The sequence below is a fragment of the Alosa alosa genome, chromosome 4, assembly GCF_017589495.1.
Source record: "Alosa alosa isolate M-15738 ecotype Scorff River chromosome 4, AALO_Geno_1.1, whole genome shotgun sequence".
Classification (NCBI taxonomy): Eukaryota; Metazoa; Chordata; class Actinopteri; order Clupeiformes; family Clupeidae; genus Alosa; species Alosa alosa.
Window position 1 is genome coordinate 30,920,001 of NC_063192.1, and position 20,089 is coordinate 30,940,089.

At 43.9% G+C, this 20,089-nt stretch overlaps 1 protein-coding gene across 2 annotated transcripts in view; it reads right to left on the reverse strand.

Annotated features, from left to right (window-relative positions):
* acap3a (ArfGAP with coiled-coil, ankyrin repeat and PH domains 3a) overlaps positions 1 to 19,731 on the reverse strand; it is a 63,953-nt gene extending 44,222 nt beyond the window's left edge. For both annotated transcript variants that reach the window (XM_048241171.1, XM_048241172.1), the window contains exon 1: positions 19,560 to 19,731. In XM_048241171.1, coding sequence (XP_048097128.1) covers positions 19,560 to 19,606 — 47 coding nt within the window. In that variant the 5' untranslated portion in view covers positions 19,607 to 19,731. The remainder of the gene's footprint in view (positions 1 to 19,559) is intronic.
* Between the last annotated feature and the right edge of the window lie 358 nt (positions 19,732 to 20,089).

Genomic DNA, 20,089 nt, shown 5'->3' on the forward strand with positions numbered 1-20,089 from the left:
TGGAGCGGGCTCCTCCAAAGTGGCAGTTCTCCCATGAGGCCTGTTGAGGAGGCCACCACAGCTGATTCTGGAGGAATGCTCTACCTCCCGCCTGAATGCCAGAGAGGCAGGAATGCCAGGGTCAGCATGATGTCTGTCTGAAACAAGCCCAGCAGATCCGTATTCCTCCAACTTAAAGCTGCTCTATGTGTTAGTTTGAGTTAAGTATTTCTTGGTGTTTAATGCCCCCAACGTATGCCCGCAGCGCGGCCTGGAAGGCACTAAGGTTAGGCTTGGGTTAAAGGAGAATTCCGGTGTGATATTGACCTAAAGTGTGTTGAAACATGATACCGAGTGTGAACGTATGTCTCATAGCCCATATCGGCTTGTCCCCTGCACTCCAAAATCCGGCGCTAGTTAGCCGATGCTACCAACAGCTTTTTCAATGGTGGTGCTTCGGCATCGGGCTAGCCATGCAAATAAATCACTGTTTTACACCATTTACGAGGCTCAATGTATCTCCACACTTCATTGGTAGACTTCCGAGGGCCCTGATATTTAAAACGAGATATTGAGAACTTTGAAAAAGCACTGGTAGTTTACTTACAAGACGATTTATACAGACAGTATCTTCATGAAGTTTAGCGTTTGCAGCCATCTTGAATTTAGTCCGCGATAAATTCGGCGGCGAGTAAGAATGAACAGGTATGATAAGGGATCAGATTCCAAAAATAATTCCATGGAAATGCATGGATTCCAGTTGCTGCTACTGAAAGAAACTGGAATCATGCATTTCCACTGAATTATTTTAATTGTAATTAAATTAATTATCGGAAGTCTACCAATGAAGTGTGGAGATACATTGAGCCTCGTAAATGGTGTAAAACAGTGATTTATTTGCATGGCTAGCCCGATGCCGAAGCACCACCATTGAAAAAGCAGTTAGCATCGGCTAACTAGCGCCAGATTTTGGAGTGCAGGGGACAAGCCGAGATGGGCTATGAGACATACGTTCACACTCGGTATCATGTTTCAACACACTTTAGGTCAATATCACACCGGAATTCTCCTTTAAGGTTAGGATTAGGGTTGGGGTTAGGTTTAGGATTAGGTGCCTTTAAGTGAGCGGTGGCAGCGCTGCCTGGAAGACGACGTTGGGGGCATAAAACACCATCGAGTGAGTTAAGTTAGAGGCAAGACTGCATGATAACTTTCCAACTCTTTCATTAAATGTGTTTTTGAACGCAGTTTTGAACATGTTAAGTAAGTTACATAACATTTGGTGAAATCTTGATCTTTACTATCATTTGAGTAAATGATAGTAAACTGCCATCTCACTGCCATCTATCTCGACTTCTAGACATGCAGTGCAGTTCTACTCGCATTAGTGTAGACGAGAACATTCACAGCAGAGTATCGACCCCGTATTCATTTGAAAACTCTGCGTTTGGGTTTTATTGTAGACAGTGAAACCAGAAACATCTAAAAACGATGATGTAGACACCCACGTTCCCTTCTTGATTGGACCTTCAACTTCCATTACTAGCCTGTCAGTGGCGAACGCAACATGGAGAATGAAACACAAGCTTTACTGGCCTTCCAGTCTTTGGTAGCATCTGTAGTGCAATTCAATTCTGCATTTTACACTGCTGACAATTGTGTGAATGTGATCCGCACTTACGGTGTTCTTCCTACTGTCTACAGGGGTCCAGGTGTTCCAGATTCAGGAATTGCAAACAAATTGTGTGTGGACAGAGAGCATATTTCAAACGAAGTATTTTAAAATGAAAACAGAATAGTGTGGATGTAGCCTTGTGAGTGAGAACATTCACATTAGAGTATCTTAGAGAACTAAGGGAGTGAGAACATTCACATTAGAGTATCTCAAAGAACTAAGGGAGTGAGAGCATTCACATTAGAGTATCTCAAAGAACTAAGGGAGTGAGAGCATTCACATTAGAGTATCTTACAGAACTAAGGGAGTGAAAAATAAATAAGTTATTGCTGCTTTCAGTCAAACAGCAGAAAGACAAAGGGACTCTGATTTCCTGATTGTGACCACCAGCACTCACTCAACTCACATTCCACGATCATGAATGATGTATGGGTCTATAACACAGGCTATGCACCCATTAAAACCACATCATAAAGTGCTTTCAGCGCCGCACACACACACACACTCGCAGTCTGCCTGGGTCACTCAGGCTTTAACCCCGGGAGGATGACCTGACCCCTGCGGAGCAAGCAGCTGGCCTAACCCACTCTCAGAGCTCACAGAGGTCACGCACGTGGCATGAGGCGACTAAAAGAGACGCGGTCAGTGGGATGCCATGGTCACCTTATATGTCCCTCACATACATCCAAACACGCAGAGCCTGGGGAAGGAAGACTAGGCGGGTTGCAAGTCTAGTCAAAATGCATATCACAGTGTAATGGCACTGCAGAACATGTCGTACAGAAATCAACTTCATGACCGTGTGCTCATAGATTATTCACACAATAAACCGGAATGAAATACGGGATATTACTGACAGTACTGACAGTACCTACTGACCATAACATTGTCAGTATCTGCTTCATAGCATTTGAGTTGTTTTATACTCCTTCTGAGCTTTATTTTCTCTCAAACATGTTAGACAGGCATTTTTCAAACCAATGTGTCTCTAGAACTCTCCCCTCTCTCCTAGCAGTTGGCACATAGTCTCAGATATTTTGGGAAATTACATAAAATGCCTCTCTCCAAGTTTTTGGCCCTCAAGTACCTGAAGTTCTCCAACAATCTTTATTCTTCACAAAGAGACTCATTGTTACTCGCTATTTTCCTTTTTTCAGTTTGTTATTTTTGCAACTATGTGAATATCTCCCAGTGTCAACATAGGCTGATGGCCAGCGCTTGGGAGGCAGGGTTAGATTGTAAGCAGAGCCTGCAAGTTCTACTGCGGGGGCTAAACTCGGCGATTGGTGGCGGGAGGCAGCCCCCAGAGGCTTATCCCCGCATCCACTGGGATTTGGGTGCATGTGGCGGGAGGACATCCGTGTTAAGCTCCCCGTGGGGCGATAAGGAAGGGTCCCTCCTGAAGGGACATCCTGACATTGATATGATGAAAACCTTAGACTACATCTCACCAAAAGTTCCTTAAGTCACAGTAATATGTTATATTGTGACCAGAGAGGTGTAATGCCGTCTTAACACAGGATCACGGACTGACCACCTGGCTATGCCGACCATCAATCATGTCTCAACTGACACTAGGAACTTTGCTGAGTTGGGATTTGTAGGATTAGATAACAGGCGCAGATATGTGGTCAAAGAGATGGCCAATGATTGACAAATCCAGTGTAAGTTTCATGCACCTGATGCTCTGCGTATCGGTTGAATGCTACGCTAAATGTTATATCAGTTGTTGCTGGACTTCCTGTGCCCTTGGCTTTGTGTGTCTGCTGAGGTTTCAAAGAGCACAGTTCTACACAAACAAATCCAGTTTGCAAAGCCAGCATGTACCTAGATTACACAAGACCTTACAGTACCTCTGTAAATAACACCACCAATAGTGTTCCCTGTAAATAATTAATGACTCTGAAGCCATCCCATCTGGTCGAGGTCTACTCCACAGGACCTGCCACCTCTAATGCACAACAGAAAATTCAGGGGATCGATGTTACAACACAGCGCACTGATTGCAGACATGACTTTATGGACAACCTTGAAAAAAAAAAACAATCTCAAAAATCTCCTTAGCCTAGCCTAGTGTTTAGGATGCTCACTGCTACCCAACAGATGCTCAATTAGCGTAGCGTGTTGGACTCATTAGCCCAAGCCAGGTCCAGTAAATACAGACGTGTGTGTTGTCTGACAGAAGATTAGCTCCAAAGACGTGGCAGATGGCATTATCCCTGGGTTTGGCGTGTGAGCTTCAATAACTTTCCTTTACTCTACAACCTAAGACCGAGGAGTGACCCCAAGATGTTCTAATTATGGATGTTAATTACAGCTGTCTGTAATAATAAAAACATTATTATACAACAATTGGGTTCTATTGAACTATTTATTTGTTTCTGATTGGCCGAGAGACGTTCCATGAGTTGGAATATCCCTGGACATTTCAACTCAGACTTTGCACAGCTAATAATAAATCACTCCGCGATACAATGCGAAGATTTGACACAATGTTCTCATCCCAGCTCTCCACTATTTTAAGCAATGGGTTACTCCTTAGCAAACCATAACGAAACAGTGCTTCACCACATCTGTGGATTAAGCTACACAGTCAACTCAATGTAAGTAAGATAAACGAGGATGCTTTACCGGCATTACTAGCATTAGCGAGTTACTGTATAAAGAGGCTTATTGATAATGCGTGAATTGAGCAGCTCGACATGGTCACTGCGGGTGGAGGTGTAGAGGCAGGAGGAGGGGGATTGATATGAGCGGCAATTATGGGATGACCAGCTGGGCGTGTGCACTGAATCCATTCGCACCCCCCAGTCTCTGGTTAGGGCCTCGCAATTAGGCCATGGCCCCTGTGGGGAAAATGGCACTTCAGACAGCACACACAGCAGGGCAACAAAGGCCTGCCATGAGGGGAGACTGACATGCGCTTAACCCTTTAAGGGCACTCTTTTATGACGGCCCTTTGATGAGAGGCGCCCTGCTCACTGACCCTCTGTTTCTGCTTCCTCTCGGACTATGGCGGTCACACATTCTTCTTGTTAACAAGAAAAGATATAATGGCCATTACAGCTGGAATGTGAATTCACAGACTATTGTGGAAAGCTTGTAACTTCTGGAACCAATTCAAATCCTTATCAGCTTTAGTGGGTTTGCTATTTTATAAATGTAGCTAAAATGACTGTTTAGGAAGTACAGTATAGCCTCACATAAAATACTTCACCCCATATTTTTGCTTAGATGAAACTGTCAAGACACCTGTCAACCGAGAACTGATTTTTTATCTTGAAAATCTCCATGAATAGCAGATTTACACGGATCATGTAGAAAGTCCAGGAGAGGCTGTGATATTAACATGAGGCTGCGATTAGAGTCTGCCGCTCAGTGGGCCTTCAGACACAGAGATGAGTGGAGGGAGGGGGCAGGGGGAGGTCAGGATATGAGATGTCTTGGCTGGTCCGTCAGGTTTATATTAGCGCAGGGTGGTCTGCTGTGACTCAGACGTGCAAAAATGTCAATGGATATGCAGCACGGGAGGTGGGAACTCACAAAATACAAACACACACACGCACGTGCACGCACGCACACACACACACACACACACACACACACACACTAGTGTTAATTTTGTCACCTATTTTTAATTTAGTCTTAGTCTTAGTCTTGTGACGAAATGTCCTTTTTAGTCTTTGTCATATTTAGTCATTCAAATATCATTTTTGTTAGTCAAGTTTTAGTCAACTAAAAGTCTCGTCATTTTAGTCTTGTTTTAGTCAAAAGAAAACTAAAGCTATCTTAGTCTTTTTTTATAACAAATTATTTCATTCAGTCAGTATGTTTACATGCACAGGTAAGTCGAGCTACAGTTATAGCTCGGCTGGGATTTGACCATAGACAGTAAAAGATTTGACTGGACCACTGTCATGATCTTCGTAGACCAGTGTTTCACAAAGTGTGGTCCGGGGAGCACTGGTGGTCCGCAAGCTATCCCAAGTGGTCCACGAGCAGACGTGGTAAAATATAATATAGATGAGTTGTTTGCAATATTGAACCAACTTGTATGTAAATTCAATTTTCGTATGGACATTCTGGGGGATGTCAATTTGTATATGTATGAGAGAAGCTTCAACTTCTGGGTATGTAGCATTGTGGCATAAAGCCTAGGTTGTTAGCTTGCTAACTCTGGCAGAAATCTCTGGTGTTCTTGTTCCATGTAGTTTCGTACAGGGTTGCAGCAGAGAATGTCTAGTTGCAGCAACAGCACGTAGACTAGCCTACAGGAAAGCTGCTGCGCATGAACCATGAACTCATTCGGAATAAAAAACGTGAAAACGTAACATCTATTCTGGCTTCTCATTTTTTAGACGAAAATGAAGAGAGATTTTATCTTAGTTTTTATTTCATGCAAAACATTTTAGTCTCGTCTTTTTTCGTCAACAATAATGCATCTTAAGATAGTCTTAGTCAGTGTTTCAGGACATTAGTGCAGTCTTGTCATCGTCTCGTCTTAGTCATGGAAAAAAAGGTTGTTGACGAACATTTTTTCTCTAGTCTCGTCTGACGAAATTAACACTAACACACACACACACACTCAATCTGGCAGTGTAGAGATCAGGGCAGAGAAAAAAAAAGATTGGCCATAAGAATGGGCCCACACAATGATGCATTGTTGGGCCGAAGACAAAGAGACTCAGAGACGTAGCTGGCTCAAGCTTCATTCAGCAGTGCAGGGCTGGGAGGGAGGGGGCATTAGCAGGGGGAGAGGAGAGCAGAGGGGAGGCCAAACCTCTGGCTGCAGTGCCCAAGCCCACCAATGTGACATTTCACTTATGATGGAAACTATGAGAGAAAACAGCAAACCCAAATAAAAGAATTCATTGGTGTCCAGTTCACTGTCGGTCTGGCTAGGCTTGGAGAGAGAGAGCACATTTTTGTGGGCAGCACTTGCTGTGCAGAATGCATGACAAAGACATACCAGACATATAATGTACAGCCTTCACTTCCTTCCTGTCTATGCTCTTTGAGATGCAGCGGAGTTCATATGGGTTAATAAGCAATGCCTCATTAATCTTATATATCCAGACGATGCTGAAGGCCAAGCCCTTCAGAATTCCAAGAACCCCAGTAAATGCATGACTAACTTTATTAAATCTTCAAATGTCATAGACAACTAACAGGATACCGGATACTGTCTAAACAACTGCAGTATAAATCATAGATAGCAAAACTAAACAGTCTAGGAAGAGACAGGAGCACTCCGAGTGGAAGGGGACAAGTCATGCTCGTCTCTTTCCTCTTTCCACCAGGTGTTTCCTCAGCATTGCCTTCACTGATGGGCTACTGACGTCACAGGCAACCAGTCATTCACATGTCTCTCTGTCAACAGGCTGACAGATTTCCCAAACCTGGGTCACAGTCCAGTGGATCAACTCCGGCCTCTCAGCCAGGGGCCTCATGAGGTCCAGCTCAGTACCAGCTCCAGATCCAACAGGCCCAACAGACCCAGGGCCCGATGTGTTTGAAAGTATCTGACCAGAATAAAACACACTGGCAGAACACACACTTTTAAGAGGAGAAAGAACACAGAGTATACAGACAGAGCTTCTCACAGGCTAAACTAGAAACTCGCCAGATCATTTGTTATATTAAACTTGCATTGTTTTTCCCAGCTGGCCTGGAATGAGGGTCTATTATTTCCCCCATTATCTTGGGAAAAAAAACTAGAAGTTAATTTCGTTTTATTGATGCAACACAATGCAACAAAACCTTTCCCACTCTCCTCTCCCAAATCTACTGAACAATGCCTGCCATGATTTCTCTCTCTATTCTGTCTCCAGGGATAAGGGAACGCAGCGGTGTGCAAACAGACAGCAGTGAGGGAAGGAAATAGTCACGCCTCATTGACTCTAAACACAAACCACAGACTCTCCTGAAGTGACAACAGAAGCAGCATGAGGGAAACAGAAAAAAACATCCATAATTCACAAAAGCATCTTCAGTGAAGGTGGGAGTTGGCACCATGCCATATGTGAGTCCAAGAAGGAGACGACGACCTACTTTTTTGAGAGGTGGTAGCGACTTCCTTTTTATCTAGGATTTTAAGGAGAGCAAATTAAGTTCAAATGTTGGTTTAAAGGTAGGAAGTTTATTCATGAATTTACATGCTTGAGATTTGGGCTGTGTGATCAGAGGTCAACCATCAGATTCTCCATGAAGATGTCCTCACACAGGCAAGAATTACCGATGTTGAGAATAAGGACAACCTACTCAAGGAGAACCTACAAACATAATTCTACAACACTGAGGCAGATGGCGGTGGCTCTGTCTTTGTGGGGGTCAGCTGTTCCAACCCACACCTTCCTTTCTTGCCTGTTTGGCAACCCTAGCCTCTTAATCATATTTCAGTGGGCCAACGGTTGGACCCTGATGCACTTCCTGCTTGTTGGCCCGGTCCAGTCTGTCCCAGGAGGCCACAGGAGAACAGCCCAGGGAGAAGGTGGTGGGGAAACGGCAAATACAAGCCAGATGCCTGGCCAGAGCCCGAGGTGTGATTCAGCAGGACGGAGCGGCGCGACCAAAACATGTCATTTATTGCAACATATTGGAGACGTGAACCAAAGGCTAGGGTGGAGATGGAGCAGAGAGACTAATCCCGGAAAACAGCTGATCCTTGCTTGTTTTTGTTGAGAAATAAAACGAGGAGAATGATATCCAGAGGGACAAATCAACATGAGGACTTCCATGTGAGGTTGGCAGAGGCAGGCACATTCCAACTGATCAGAGAGTGATCTGTTTGGTTGGATGTGACTTGTGGACTTTGCACTGGCTACACACTAAACAGCTAACTTGGCTCGGGCTGCCTCCAATTCCATGTCCCACTGTTAGACAGACGTTCTCTGGGACTTCATGCAAGCTTTGAAGTTGAATAGCATTAGTTCTATCTGCCTGTGGTGCTGTAATTTGGTGGGTGTGGTGTTTGCTGTCCAGTTCAGTAGGGAATCCCCCCTCCTTTCGCTCAGTCCATGAATCTGCGGGGTGATAAATGTGGAGAGGGGGACATCCAGACACTGGTGGGTGGGCCATGTTTACACACCTGGAAAATTCCCAACTCCCTTTCTCTCCGTTTCTTTCTCTTCGTTCCTCTCTCTGTTTCTCTCACTCTTTCCTCCCTAATGGAGAAGCGGTATTCCAAGTGCTATGGTCAGCATCGGCAAGGGAGTCGTTTCATTCCTTTCCGTTGAATCCAGACAGCCAGCTGAATCTGTTCCTCACAAGCTCTCCTCTACTCTGGCCCAACCAATGCATCCCCCCGTTTCTGGTCCATCTGCAAATCTCAAACTTTCCCAAGGCCAGACCTGACTCACACACACACACACACACACACACGCCACACACACGCACACACCCGAGGCTTTCTGTTCAAATGATGCGTCCAACGCCCATCTTGGCGCTCATGTGCTGGCCATCTGACACCGTCCTCGCTGGAGCTCTTTTTTCTTTCCAGTGACGGAGCAGCAAGAACTCAGAGATGGTGGCTAACGCGCCCCCCGTTAGCGCAGCTCAGGAGCACGCTCTCAGCGGGACCAATAAAGTGACGGAGCGGCAAGAGCTCAGAGATGGTGGCTAACGCGCCCCCCGTTAGCGCAGCTCAGCAGCCCGCTCTCAGCGGGACCAATAAAGAGCCCGCGCGCAGCAGGCCATCTCCAGTAATGTACAGTAACACCCGCTGACAAATGAGTCATTCGGGGAGCCCACGGATGCTGCATCCTACGGACCCCCTGGGAGGCAAAGAGCTGGAGGGGGGAGAAGAGGAGCGGCAGAGAGAGAGAGAGAGAGATGGAGAGAGAGATGGAGAGAGAGATGGAGATGGAGAGAGAGATGGAGATGGAGAGAGATGGAGAGAGAGAGAGAGAGAGAGAGAGAGAGAGAGAGAGAGAAAGGGCTGAGTAAGCCTTGTGCTCCTCCTCCACTGCACCAGAGGCTAGCAGTCACTCTGGCACTGTCTCTTCTGATGGCCTAGAAAACACGGATGTGGCCAAGAGACAGATGCAGCCCAGCACCCCTGATCTGCTGACAGAAATGGGATAGTGTGCTTTCCCCAAGCCTACCCCGAATGGATGAACATGGAGAAGAGAATAGTTAATTGGCAAATCTGTAGAACAGAGGTTGATGATAGAAATGTGGTTGTTGAACCAAAACATTTTTTATATGGTGCTAGAATGACCATGATCATTAATAGTCAGAGAAATAGAAAGACAAACAGGCAGTGTGCGAGCAAAACTTTTCCAAAGCATTTTGGAATCGCCATCCATTCACTCATCCGTTCTGTACGACAGGACTATAAACAAAACATAAAGAGACAAACCTGTCTGAAGGGCTTGGCAAAAATCACCATCCTCTCAGTAGAGGGACCATCAGCTGCTTTGGCAGCAAAATATATTTGTGTCATAACCTGAGCGACTCTAGCATTATCTAACGGTAAACGTGTTCATCATATAATATATACTTAGATTTCTTATTCCCCATGCCCCTCATACATTTTTTGACTGCTTTGGAAATATGGATGTCTTGTTTAGCATGCCAATAAAGCCTTTTTAAATATGTATTTGATGAAAAGGAAACTATTTGGAGAGATAGAAACAGTGATCTGACTGCAGTTAATGGACATTCTTTCAAGCTGTTTTTGTTTCACAAAGTCCTCATGTGTGGTTAATTCTAGTGGAGCACAAGGCTGTCTGTTTGTGTGCTCTCTGACTGATGTGGGATTCAGGCTGGCATAAATGAGCTGCCTGTTCCCCTGGCATCATGTGGCCGACAGGGCCGTCTTAGTGGCTCTGTTATAGGTCAGCCAAGCAAGAGCATCCATGGCGCTCAGGCCCGCATAATCCCATTCGAGTGTCATTCTGGCTGACATGTCAGTTGTGCTTCGAAAACACTAATCGTGCCGGCGTGTGTTTTTGAGATTATGATGGGAAAGACTGCTCTAATGCGTAAACTGTGTCAGGGAGGTCAGTCTCTCCACAGGAAGAGGCAAAGGACTGCTGCTGTTTGCTGTTACCAGAAAACACCGGTTCTCCTTCAGCTCTTCCTGAACTGCCATCATCTGGAGGATATGGCATGAGCTCACAGCCTTTGTTTACTGAAATGTTTCAAGGCAAAAAGGAAAAGTGTGTGTGTGTGTGTGTGTGTTTTAGACACTTGATGCATAGGCCACAAGGCTTACTTTATCATTGAATTTATGTCCACCTACTGTAGTAATACTAAATACCAGTCTATGGTATCCAAATACCAATACTAAATACCAGTCTATGGTGTCCAGTCTATATCAATTAGCCTAAACATCATTCCATCAAACCACTAGACAGCATGGAAAATGTGTGTCTTCAGTTACCACATCTCATCATTGAGCTGTACTTCTGTCTGTTTACTGATAATCTTACAAGGTTGAAATAAGGCTACTACAGCAACCTGCCCTATCAACCTTTTTTTAGTGAATGGTTTGTGGAACAAGATTCACATGATTAAGGACAGTGGGTTTTCTCCAATCGTCAGTGCCAAATAAATTGCTTTATCAAGTTCAAACCTGATGCTGCATCCAGATTACATACATTCAATATAGCATGTCAAAGCAGAAAAGGTAGTTTGGTTCAGATGCAGTTTATCAGAAAGATGAAGAGAGATGGTAAAATAATTTGGGGCCAGTCCTGCCATCTAGTAACAAGCCAGAAAATGTCAATGTTTGTTCTCTACATATGAGAATAATTTGTACTGTGCGCAAAAGAAACTTGTGTATCAGCAATATAAAAAACTGGAACCTTACAAAGCACTAAGTGAAAACAATCTCTTGTTCTTTCTGTAATTGTCTTATTCTGCACAAAAAAAGGCGAGAAAATTCATAGAACAAACAATAGTGCTGCACTGTTCTAAAATTAGATTCCGTAGTGCTTCATAAAATGTTCAGGCATACACACACGCACACTGACGCTAGTCGTCTGCTGATGCTTGTGTTTGGGCTGGCCCTGTTCCCAGACCTCTTTGTCATGCTGCAGGATGTCCTATAGAACTAGATGACTTTGGCTGAGACGCAGGGGCCTATGTCTTTTGTGCTACCCTGTGTGAAATGTCTTGCTATTCAACCACAGGAACAAGCAAGACGGCCAAGCTTCACGTTGTGGCCCTCATGCATAAAAAACAGCGATGACATCACCTCTGTCTGTGTGAGTAACTTTCAGTAAACAGTAAGAGTCCCCCTCTTACTCAGTGTAAGGATGACTTCACTCTGGAAGCCTGCATTCTCCAGAAAAGCCCAACCTAATGCTGGTAGCAGACATCTATCTCACTCCATATCTTAGACACATTATTGGCTTGGGAGACTAAGTAGCTGTGATACTGTGACAACAATGTTATTACTTAAGTAATGTTATTACTTAAATCAGACTGAAAGAGCAGATGAGCTGCAGATATCTTAATGGGACATATGACCTTCATCAATGAAAAGGCAGTTTTTTGTTTTTTTTTCAAAAAAAGCATCCATGGTGTTTGCTTTTGAACCTGACTTTTCATGAAACATGCCCATCCCCTTCCCACACCCACACGCAAATGCACAAATCACCAGTCAGACTTCAGTTCTATTCTGCTTTTTTTCAACAGTCCCATAATTAACTTGAGGTGATCCGCCAACGGCTGCCCTGAACTGCTACTGAGGAAACTCTAAGTCCTGGAGCTGGCAGTGTGTCTTGTCTCAATGCTATGCGAGAAGACTTATGCACATTATGTTAATTCAAAGAAAGGACTTTCATTCACTTCAAACTTGGCTCTGGAATAGTGCCATACTCTCCTCCTGATAAACTATATCTGATCTGATATCATAATGCTAAACTATATCTGATCATGAATACTCAAAGGAGAGTAAAACGATAAACTACCACATGTGGGTGGGTGGGTGCACTAGCTTGGTTGTAGGTCTCGTGTCTTATGTCCTGGTAAAGAACTGGGGTAGAAATGACAACAGGAATAGAGAGGATTACATTAGGCTTGTGCCATGATCTAAATTCAATCTGAATTTGAAGTACTTAAGATAACTAGTGCAGATCCCAATGACCCCTTTGACCACTCCACCAAAAATACCAAAGATGTAATACATCTGCTGCCTTTTCCCTTCTTCACTTGACTTAACAGAGTGAGCTAACTGCAATTAAAAGCCATTACCGTATACTGTATTGCAATATATTAGGAACCCATTGAAAATACTGATGGTTCAATAATAAATGATCAATTGCCATTTGATAAAACACAATAGTAAGACCCTCAATCCCCTATGAGGCAAAGGATAGCTTCCGTTTACTGAGTTACACACACACACACACACACACACACACACACACACACACCTCACATGCACTCTGTCGTTCTCTCTCTCTCTTATACACACAAACACACACATACACACACACACACACACGCTCACATGCACTCTCTCATACTCTCTCTCTTATACACACAAACACACACACACCTTGGCATTCAGTGATTGGGTACAAAGTGAATGTGGGCTAATCACAGATTAGATGGCACATTCAAAAGTGCTGACTTAATCCCCATCATTTTCATCACCTGGTGTTCTCAAGCCACACACACACACACACACACACACACACACACACACACACACACACACACACACACACACACACACACACACACCAAGATCCATGTCACCTTTCAACAGATGAACTAAACCTGAGCGCCACTGTCATCACATCCTTAGTTGAGTGGCAAGAATTCAAAACAACACAGGTGACTCCACTGCGGAGCAAAATGTGTACAACACAGCAGTTTGTATGAAACCTCTATTGTAGCATTTTGAGACAAAAACACATTTATTGCATATTAGACTACACATATCATATGTGTACCTTCTGAGCCACACCCCAGGAGGTTCTGTTATGACAGTGCAGCTCTTCAATGAGGCATGTTAACAGGCAGCGTAGCGAGGACCTCCGGCATCTGCTCTCTGCCCAGTGGGTGAGATTGATAGCCCAATCATAGGGGAATGGGGGGGAGGGGGCAGATGATGACCATATAGTCAGAAGCTTGGTAGGTTTGTGTACAGCTACAAAGGGGGTAACTGACACAGATTCTGGAAAGAGGTCAGCATGAAATAGAGCAGAAGCAACCAGCCCACGATGCGGAAATCCCTTCCAGCTCATAGCAGCGGCCACAGCACCTCTTCATGAGGAACCTTCTCAAAATAACCTGAGTGGCAAAAACAACTAACAGACTCCTCAATCTGTGTTCTGCATGAACTGGAAGATAATGCATTATTGCAAATCTATCGAACCATAAGAGCTAACATCCATGTCCCAACTGGATAAGGGGAAACCTCCTCATCATTTCAGGTGACCATTGAACTGACAGACCAGATTGAGCACCAAGTCCCAAGCTGATGGTACAGTGATTCTGTGGTAATGCTGAAGGAGCTCTCCAGTGGTGCTGTTCCGAGCCACTGTCCTGCAGGCCAAGTGCTTGAGGCCAGACTATCTCACACAGGACTCCGGCCAGGCCCTTTATTGGTAGGTACCGAAAGGACATCTCTCAAGATAGCCACGGATCTCACAGAGAAACAATATTTTCACTGAGTGTCCTTCAGCGAGATAAATGAATGAGCATCCAATGGCTGAAAACCTTAAAATGGACTGCTCTCATTATACACCATGGGCTTAGAATTGGACAGTGACCCCTATAATTACTATGAGAACATGTCAACATAATTATTCAGTCAGACGCCAACTGAGTATGCTTTTAAAAGTAACTCTGACACCAGTGCGTCACAATGATGGAATCCACGTGGTAATTATGACTATTCCACCATGCCATGCCATGCCAGGCTTTCAAATTGCAATCTTCTCAAAACGCCATGACAGTATCTTCTTATAACGCCATGAATGTATTTTCTTATAACGCCATGACTGTATCTTCTTACAACAGCATGGCTGTATCTTATAATGCTATGACTGTATCTTCGTATAACGCCATGACTGTATCTTCCTATAAGGACATGATGCACTGAACCGTGTCAGCTGATACCCAGCCATGGATCCTTTTCATGAGGGTCCCCTTTCATTCAGCTCTTTCTAGCCTGACCAACTTAGCCACAAATAATAATAACCTGATTCTGAGTCAACAGTGAGGCAAAGCCTTCATTCATGAGCTTGCTGCTCACAGGGGGCATCCATTTGTTGTCCACTTCCCCACAGCAGGCCGCCAGAAGCCCCTCCACCGAGCCCGGTGGCAAGAGGGGAGAAGACTGCCGCATCTGCCAGCTGTTGGGAGACGGGGGGTCGGGAACGATCCTCCAGTTCGCCCGAAGCCAAGCGGATATGAAATGAAAGAGGCAGTATGAGGGTGGCAGCTTGAAGCTGAATGAGACAATACGGGCATTCTGAGAGCGTGGCTGCGGAGCACAGTCTCAGGGATGTGACTCAGACTTAGGGGGCAGCCCAGCCCAACAGGCATGGAGAGGGGGGTGCAACAATCCCACGGTATTGTTACTTCTCACACCCCTCAACAGACACAGCATTCACCACTAAGACTGTGACAATCAGTCTCAACATGGCATTCCAAACTGGACATCTGGGCTAAATGAGGCTGCTCCCCTTGAACTCATTAGTGCCCTACACCACATCCCCAGAAAGGGATGTCTTTAATGCAAGAGGGAAATGAAAACAAGTCAATAACGGAGAAACATTCCATGTATAGGTAAACAAAGCCTGTGCCATAACATCTGAGTAATGGCATTCCACTCCTGATATTATGTACTGAGAACTAATATACAGTGCATTAGCTATGACAAAAAAGAGTCTTGTTTCATTTAGTGTTTTCTTTCAATTGTAAGACATTGTATAGACACCTTCTCTAAACTCTGTCTTGTCAACACACTTTAATTAATTTCCAAATTTGGCACGCAATGATTTGCCTTCAGCCTGCACTTGCCTGTTCAGTGCAGGTTCAGTGCAAATTCCCTCTAGCCATGACATACATGCTTGACAAGGCAGTGATGCTGTTTCAGCAAGACATAAAAATGAACTTCTACTAACTTATCTCTATTGAAATTAAATTACATCCCTGAAATGAAATGACAGAAATGTTCTTTTTATCAACACACTGCTGGGCAAATGCTGCAGCAGAGAGGAAATATTTACTCAGGTGGCTTATGCATGCTTTGAGTGCTGGTATCTTTTAGCGCAGAGTCATGAGATCTGGTGATGTCGATTTCAGTTAGCTTTCCTTTGGGTACATGCTCACTGTTACGCATTTTAAGATTCACAAATGGGTGACACAGATCCACTATTCTGAAAAAAAAGTTGTTGAGCGACCGTATCAGACAGTCCAACGGTCTCTGTCTTCAGCAGTGGTAGTAGTAGACATTTGTGACCCTGTTGAGCTGTTTGAACTACCTCACCTCTCACCAAGATGAAAAATCACAAGTGCTATCATTTGCCACACAACATAACATAATCTGATTTTAGCCATGCTTGTAGACAGGTATATGGCCTGTTTCTTTGAAAGAATCTGGTTATCTTACAGATAAACCATGTTGAAATATAGTTGCTTACTTACTGAGTATCTATCTTCATGATGACAGGAATTTGTAGAGTATCTGTCAATATTTTCACAAGGAATCCTGTATCACAATTTGTTACTCTCAGAGTATTTAGGCCCATCATGCAAACACCAAGCATTCAGCAGAACCTTAACACTCTCTGAATGAGACGTTATGAGGAATATGCTGACTACATCTAAGTAACTGTCTAAACCACAAACTAACCAAAACATGAGGCAGTGTATCTTTATACATGATGATGTGAGACATCAGCATTCTTTTTTTAATGTATAATCGTCTCTAAATCTGAAAACTCCATAAATCTAAAAGACTCCTGTGGCTTCCACAGCCCAGAGAATGAGTCAAAAACAGCTATGAAGGAAACCGCTGAGGATCATGGATGCATAAATCAAGTTGTGCCAGTTGACTAGTTGTGAAGGGTGTAAAGAAACCAAAGGAAGCAGAAAGACTAGGGAGACAGGAGAGAAAGGGAAAGAAGCAGGCCAACATGCAGCCAGACCTTAATCCAACTACTTGCATGTTAAAACACGTGCAGGGAGTTAAGCACGTTTGATGCATCAGACAAGGAAATGGAATCAGTGAACCACTCCAGTACCAAGTCCTGCAAGTTCCAGGGCTGGTTCCCAGCCACCTCCAAACGATGTTATGCAACACCTCTGCTGTTCCGACCTGCACGAAAGAAGAAATTGTACACTGCCTGGAGTGAGACCACTATGCACAGGCGTTGTGCACAATTCCACATTTTCAAAGACTTTCAAAGACAGAAAAAAAATAATAGAAGCATTCCACAAAAAACAAATTAGGCATCAAGACTTAGCTCATGATGCAACTACATGCAGTGTCTACACCTCTCTCCCATGACCTAAGCTAATCTGCTTTCCAGACCAGAGCAGACAGACAGGCAGACACACTGCTGCAGTGAAAAGCAGATCTCATTTTCATTTCTACAGGACTGGAAGACAGCGACAGAGGGATGCTCACAAAAGGAAAAAGACGACGAAGAGGTTAATGGGCCAGACAAGACTGGTGACTCCTTTCTCCTTCCACACACACACAACCATGGGGAGAGCACTTTCACAGAGAGCTTTAGCCTTCAACCTGACTCACCAGCACAGATGGCAGTCATTAAGGTGCTGCCGCCAAATCTGGAAGTCTTTGATTTGGAGTGGAGGTTTGATCTGTTAGAGAACAGTGATTGCACACACACACACACACACACACACACACACACACACACACACACACACACACACACACACACACACACACGCACACAGACATGCATAACTTTCATAAACAGACAACAGACATAGTTCAGATACACCTCCCTTTTTCGCTCGTAATGGAAGCCGATGCCGAGGAAAGGATGTGGGTGTAAAGGAATGCTTTCACTGTTTATCTAACCTCTGCTGCTATGCGCACAGCACAGCGAGAGCAGGAGGCTGTGCGTGGGACATGAAGCATGCCTGCGACCCCATGTTCTGCCTCGGCTGTCTGAAGTGACTGAACGCTCGCTGGGCTTATTGTCAGGAGAGCCCTCGCATAGGATAGGAAGGAAGTTCACTTTTTTTTTTTTTCTGTCCAGTATTTCAAGTTACGCATTCACATCCAGTCACCGGCCAAGTAATAAAATAAGTCCAACGGAGAATGAAAGAATAACACATATATTAGTGTATTTATGTGCTGAGTCGAGCTGCGTGACTTCAAAGAGCTCCATAAGTGGTAATGTATTACTTTGTGAGGTTGTAAACTATACTGGTGATATCTTCTATTTGTCACACACACACACACACACACACACACACACACACACACACACACACACACACATATGGGAGGAAGAGTCCAAGAGAGTGAAAGACTAATATGATGACGAAACATGCATTGTTCTGGTTCCTTTTCCAGTGGCACTTCTCTCACCCCCACTAGGATGAGCATCCTGCTGTCCACTGTCACCTCTGACCATGTTGTACACCAGCATGAACCATTCCACCCCAGCATGACGTGGAAGGAAATGAATCCTCAAAAAAGTTCTGGAAAATGTGCGTACTACATACATCCAAACACAGTGTTTTCCAGTCCACTGTCCAGAATCATGTAACATCAGCATCATAAGATCAAAGAGGATGACTCCCCATCACAGATTAGTTATTTGGGTTACCCAAGTGGCTATCTCTGTAAGTGGCCTCCAAAAGTGAGTAGACTAGAACCCTTGCTAAAGCTTGATAGTCTTTTAGGCCCCTACCATCGATTTCCGGACAACGTTGCCAGCGCTAACTTAAAGGCACCTAACCCTAACCATAACTCTTGACTAACCCTAGCGCCTTCCAGGCAGCGCTGCCTTGAAGTCAACAGTGGGAGCCCAAAAAAATATCTCCAATAAAACCAGAACAGATGAAATTTGATTTATCTTGTAAACATGATGGAACCTTGTACACAATCACAGTGCATTATAACACTGTTTAGGCAACCATTTCATTACCTACAGGCTGGTGTTGTTCATTAATTACCCATACAATAAAGTCATAGATTTAGCTGGATTTAAGGCATTTGGTTTTTCAGACCATGAATTGGAATGTGGATGAAAGGTGCGCATGGCCTAAGGATAAACAGGCTACAGTACCAACAGTTGCACTGCAGTCGCTGTCATAAAACGGTTAATTGCTACAGTATTTCATGACAAGTGTGTGCGTGAGTGAGTTGGCGTGTATGTGTGTATAATTCTACAATATATTACAGTTTCAAGTGAACAAATTCACGAGAATCACATGTTTATGCACACACAACTACATGCTAGGCTTGATTTTACAGTAATTCATCAATTCATTCCCAAAAAAATGCATTTGGACTGACCACACTCTGCAACAAATGAATGGCAAGCTAAAAAAAAAAAAGTGACCACAGCCATTGCCACACTTTCGACCAGAATGACAGATTAACAAAAAACAGTGGATTCACTTAAGCCACAAATCCACATGAACTGTCAGTAGGCCTAAGTGTAGCAACAGAATAACTTGACATGCTGCTACTGAAATTCCTGACTTTCAGTGGAAGACTATCCAGTTATGCACAATTTCAACCACTGTCTCGACCACGAAACACTACTGTCAAAACACAATATTACAATATTATTATAATAATCATAACGTTATAGGACAATGCCATTCAAAATATGCACACTTGTAAACATTTAAGTTATTTTGAAGGAGATGTAATTTACACAGTAAATCTATGAGCTCAACAAGCGTAACTCCTAGCACACCATACAGTTCAATACAAGCTAATTACCTGAATCTGGGTGAATCTTTGATACATTCTTCAAAATCCACCGTCATGTTGGGCTTTTTTGTCTTTACGTTCACTGTATAAATTTCATTGCCCAAAAGAGATGCCTGAAAATGAATATTCCTGCGTGCAGCTCCACACCCGTAGTCCAGAGAGGCAGAGTCACTACTGTAGAGTAATGAGATCCTCGACACGAGAGGTCCGTTTGAAGCGCTCTGCTGCAGGCTGTTAGGGCTCGTTGTCAAAGAGCGATGCTGCATCAATAACGCACATGAGCAATAAAGTGAAAATATTTAAATAGTGTGTGTTTTTAACAAAGTAGCATACTACATTATGTTGTTTGGCAATAATTGAGAAGTTATACTCCTAAATTATGTGTGAATTATATAAAGTAGCCAACAAATATATTAGTGGTATTTATTAACAATAGGCTACCCTGCTAAAATGCATACTCCTAACAACTACTTTTGCACAACTGAGTCACATTGGTCATATTAGATTGTCAATTAGCGAAAATTAAATAATAAGTAAGC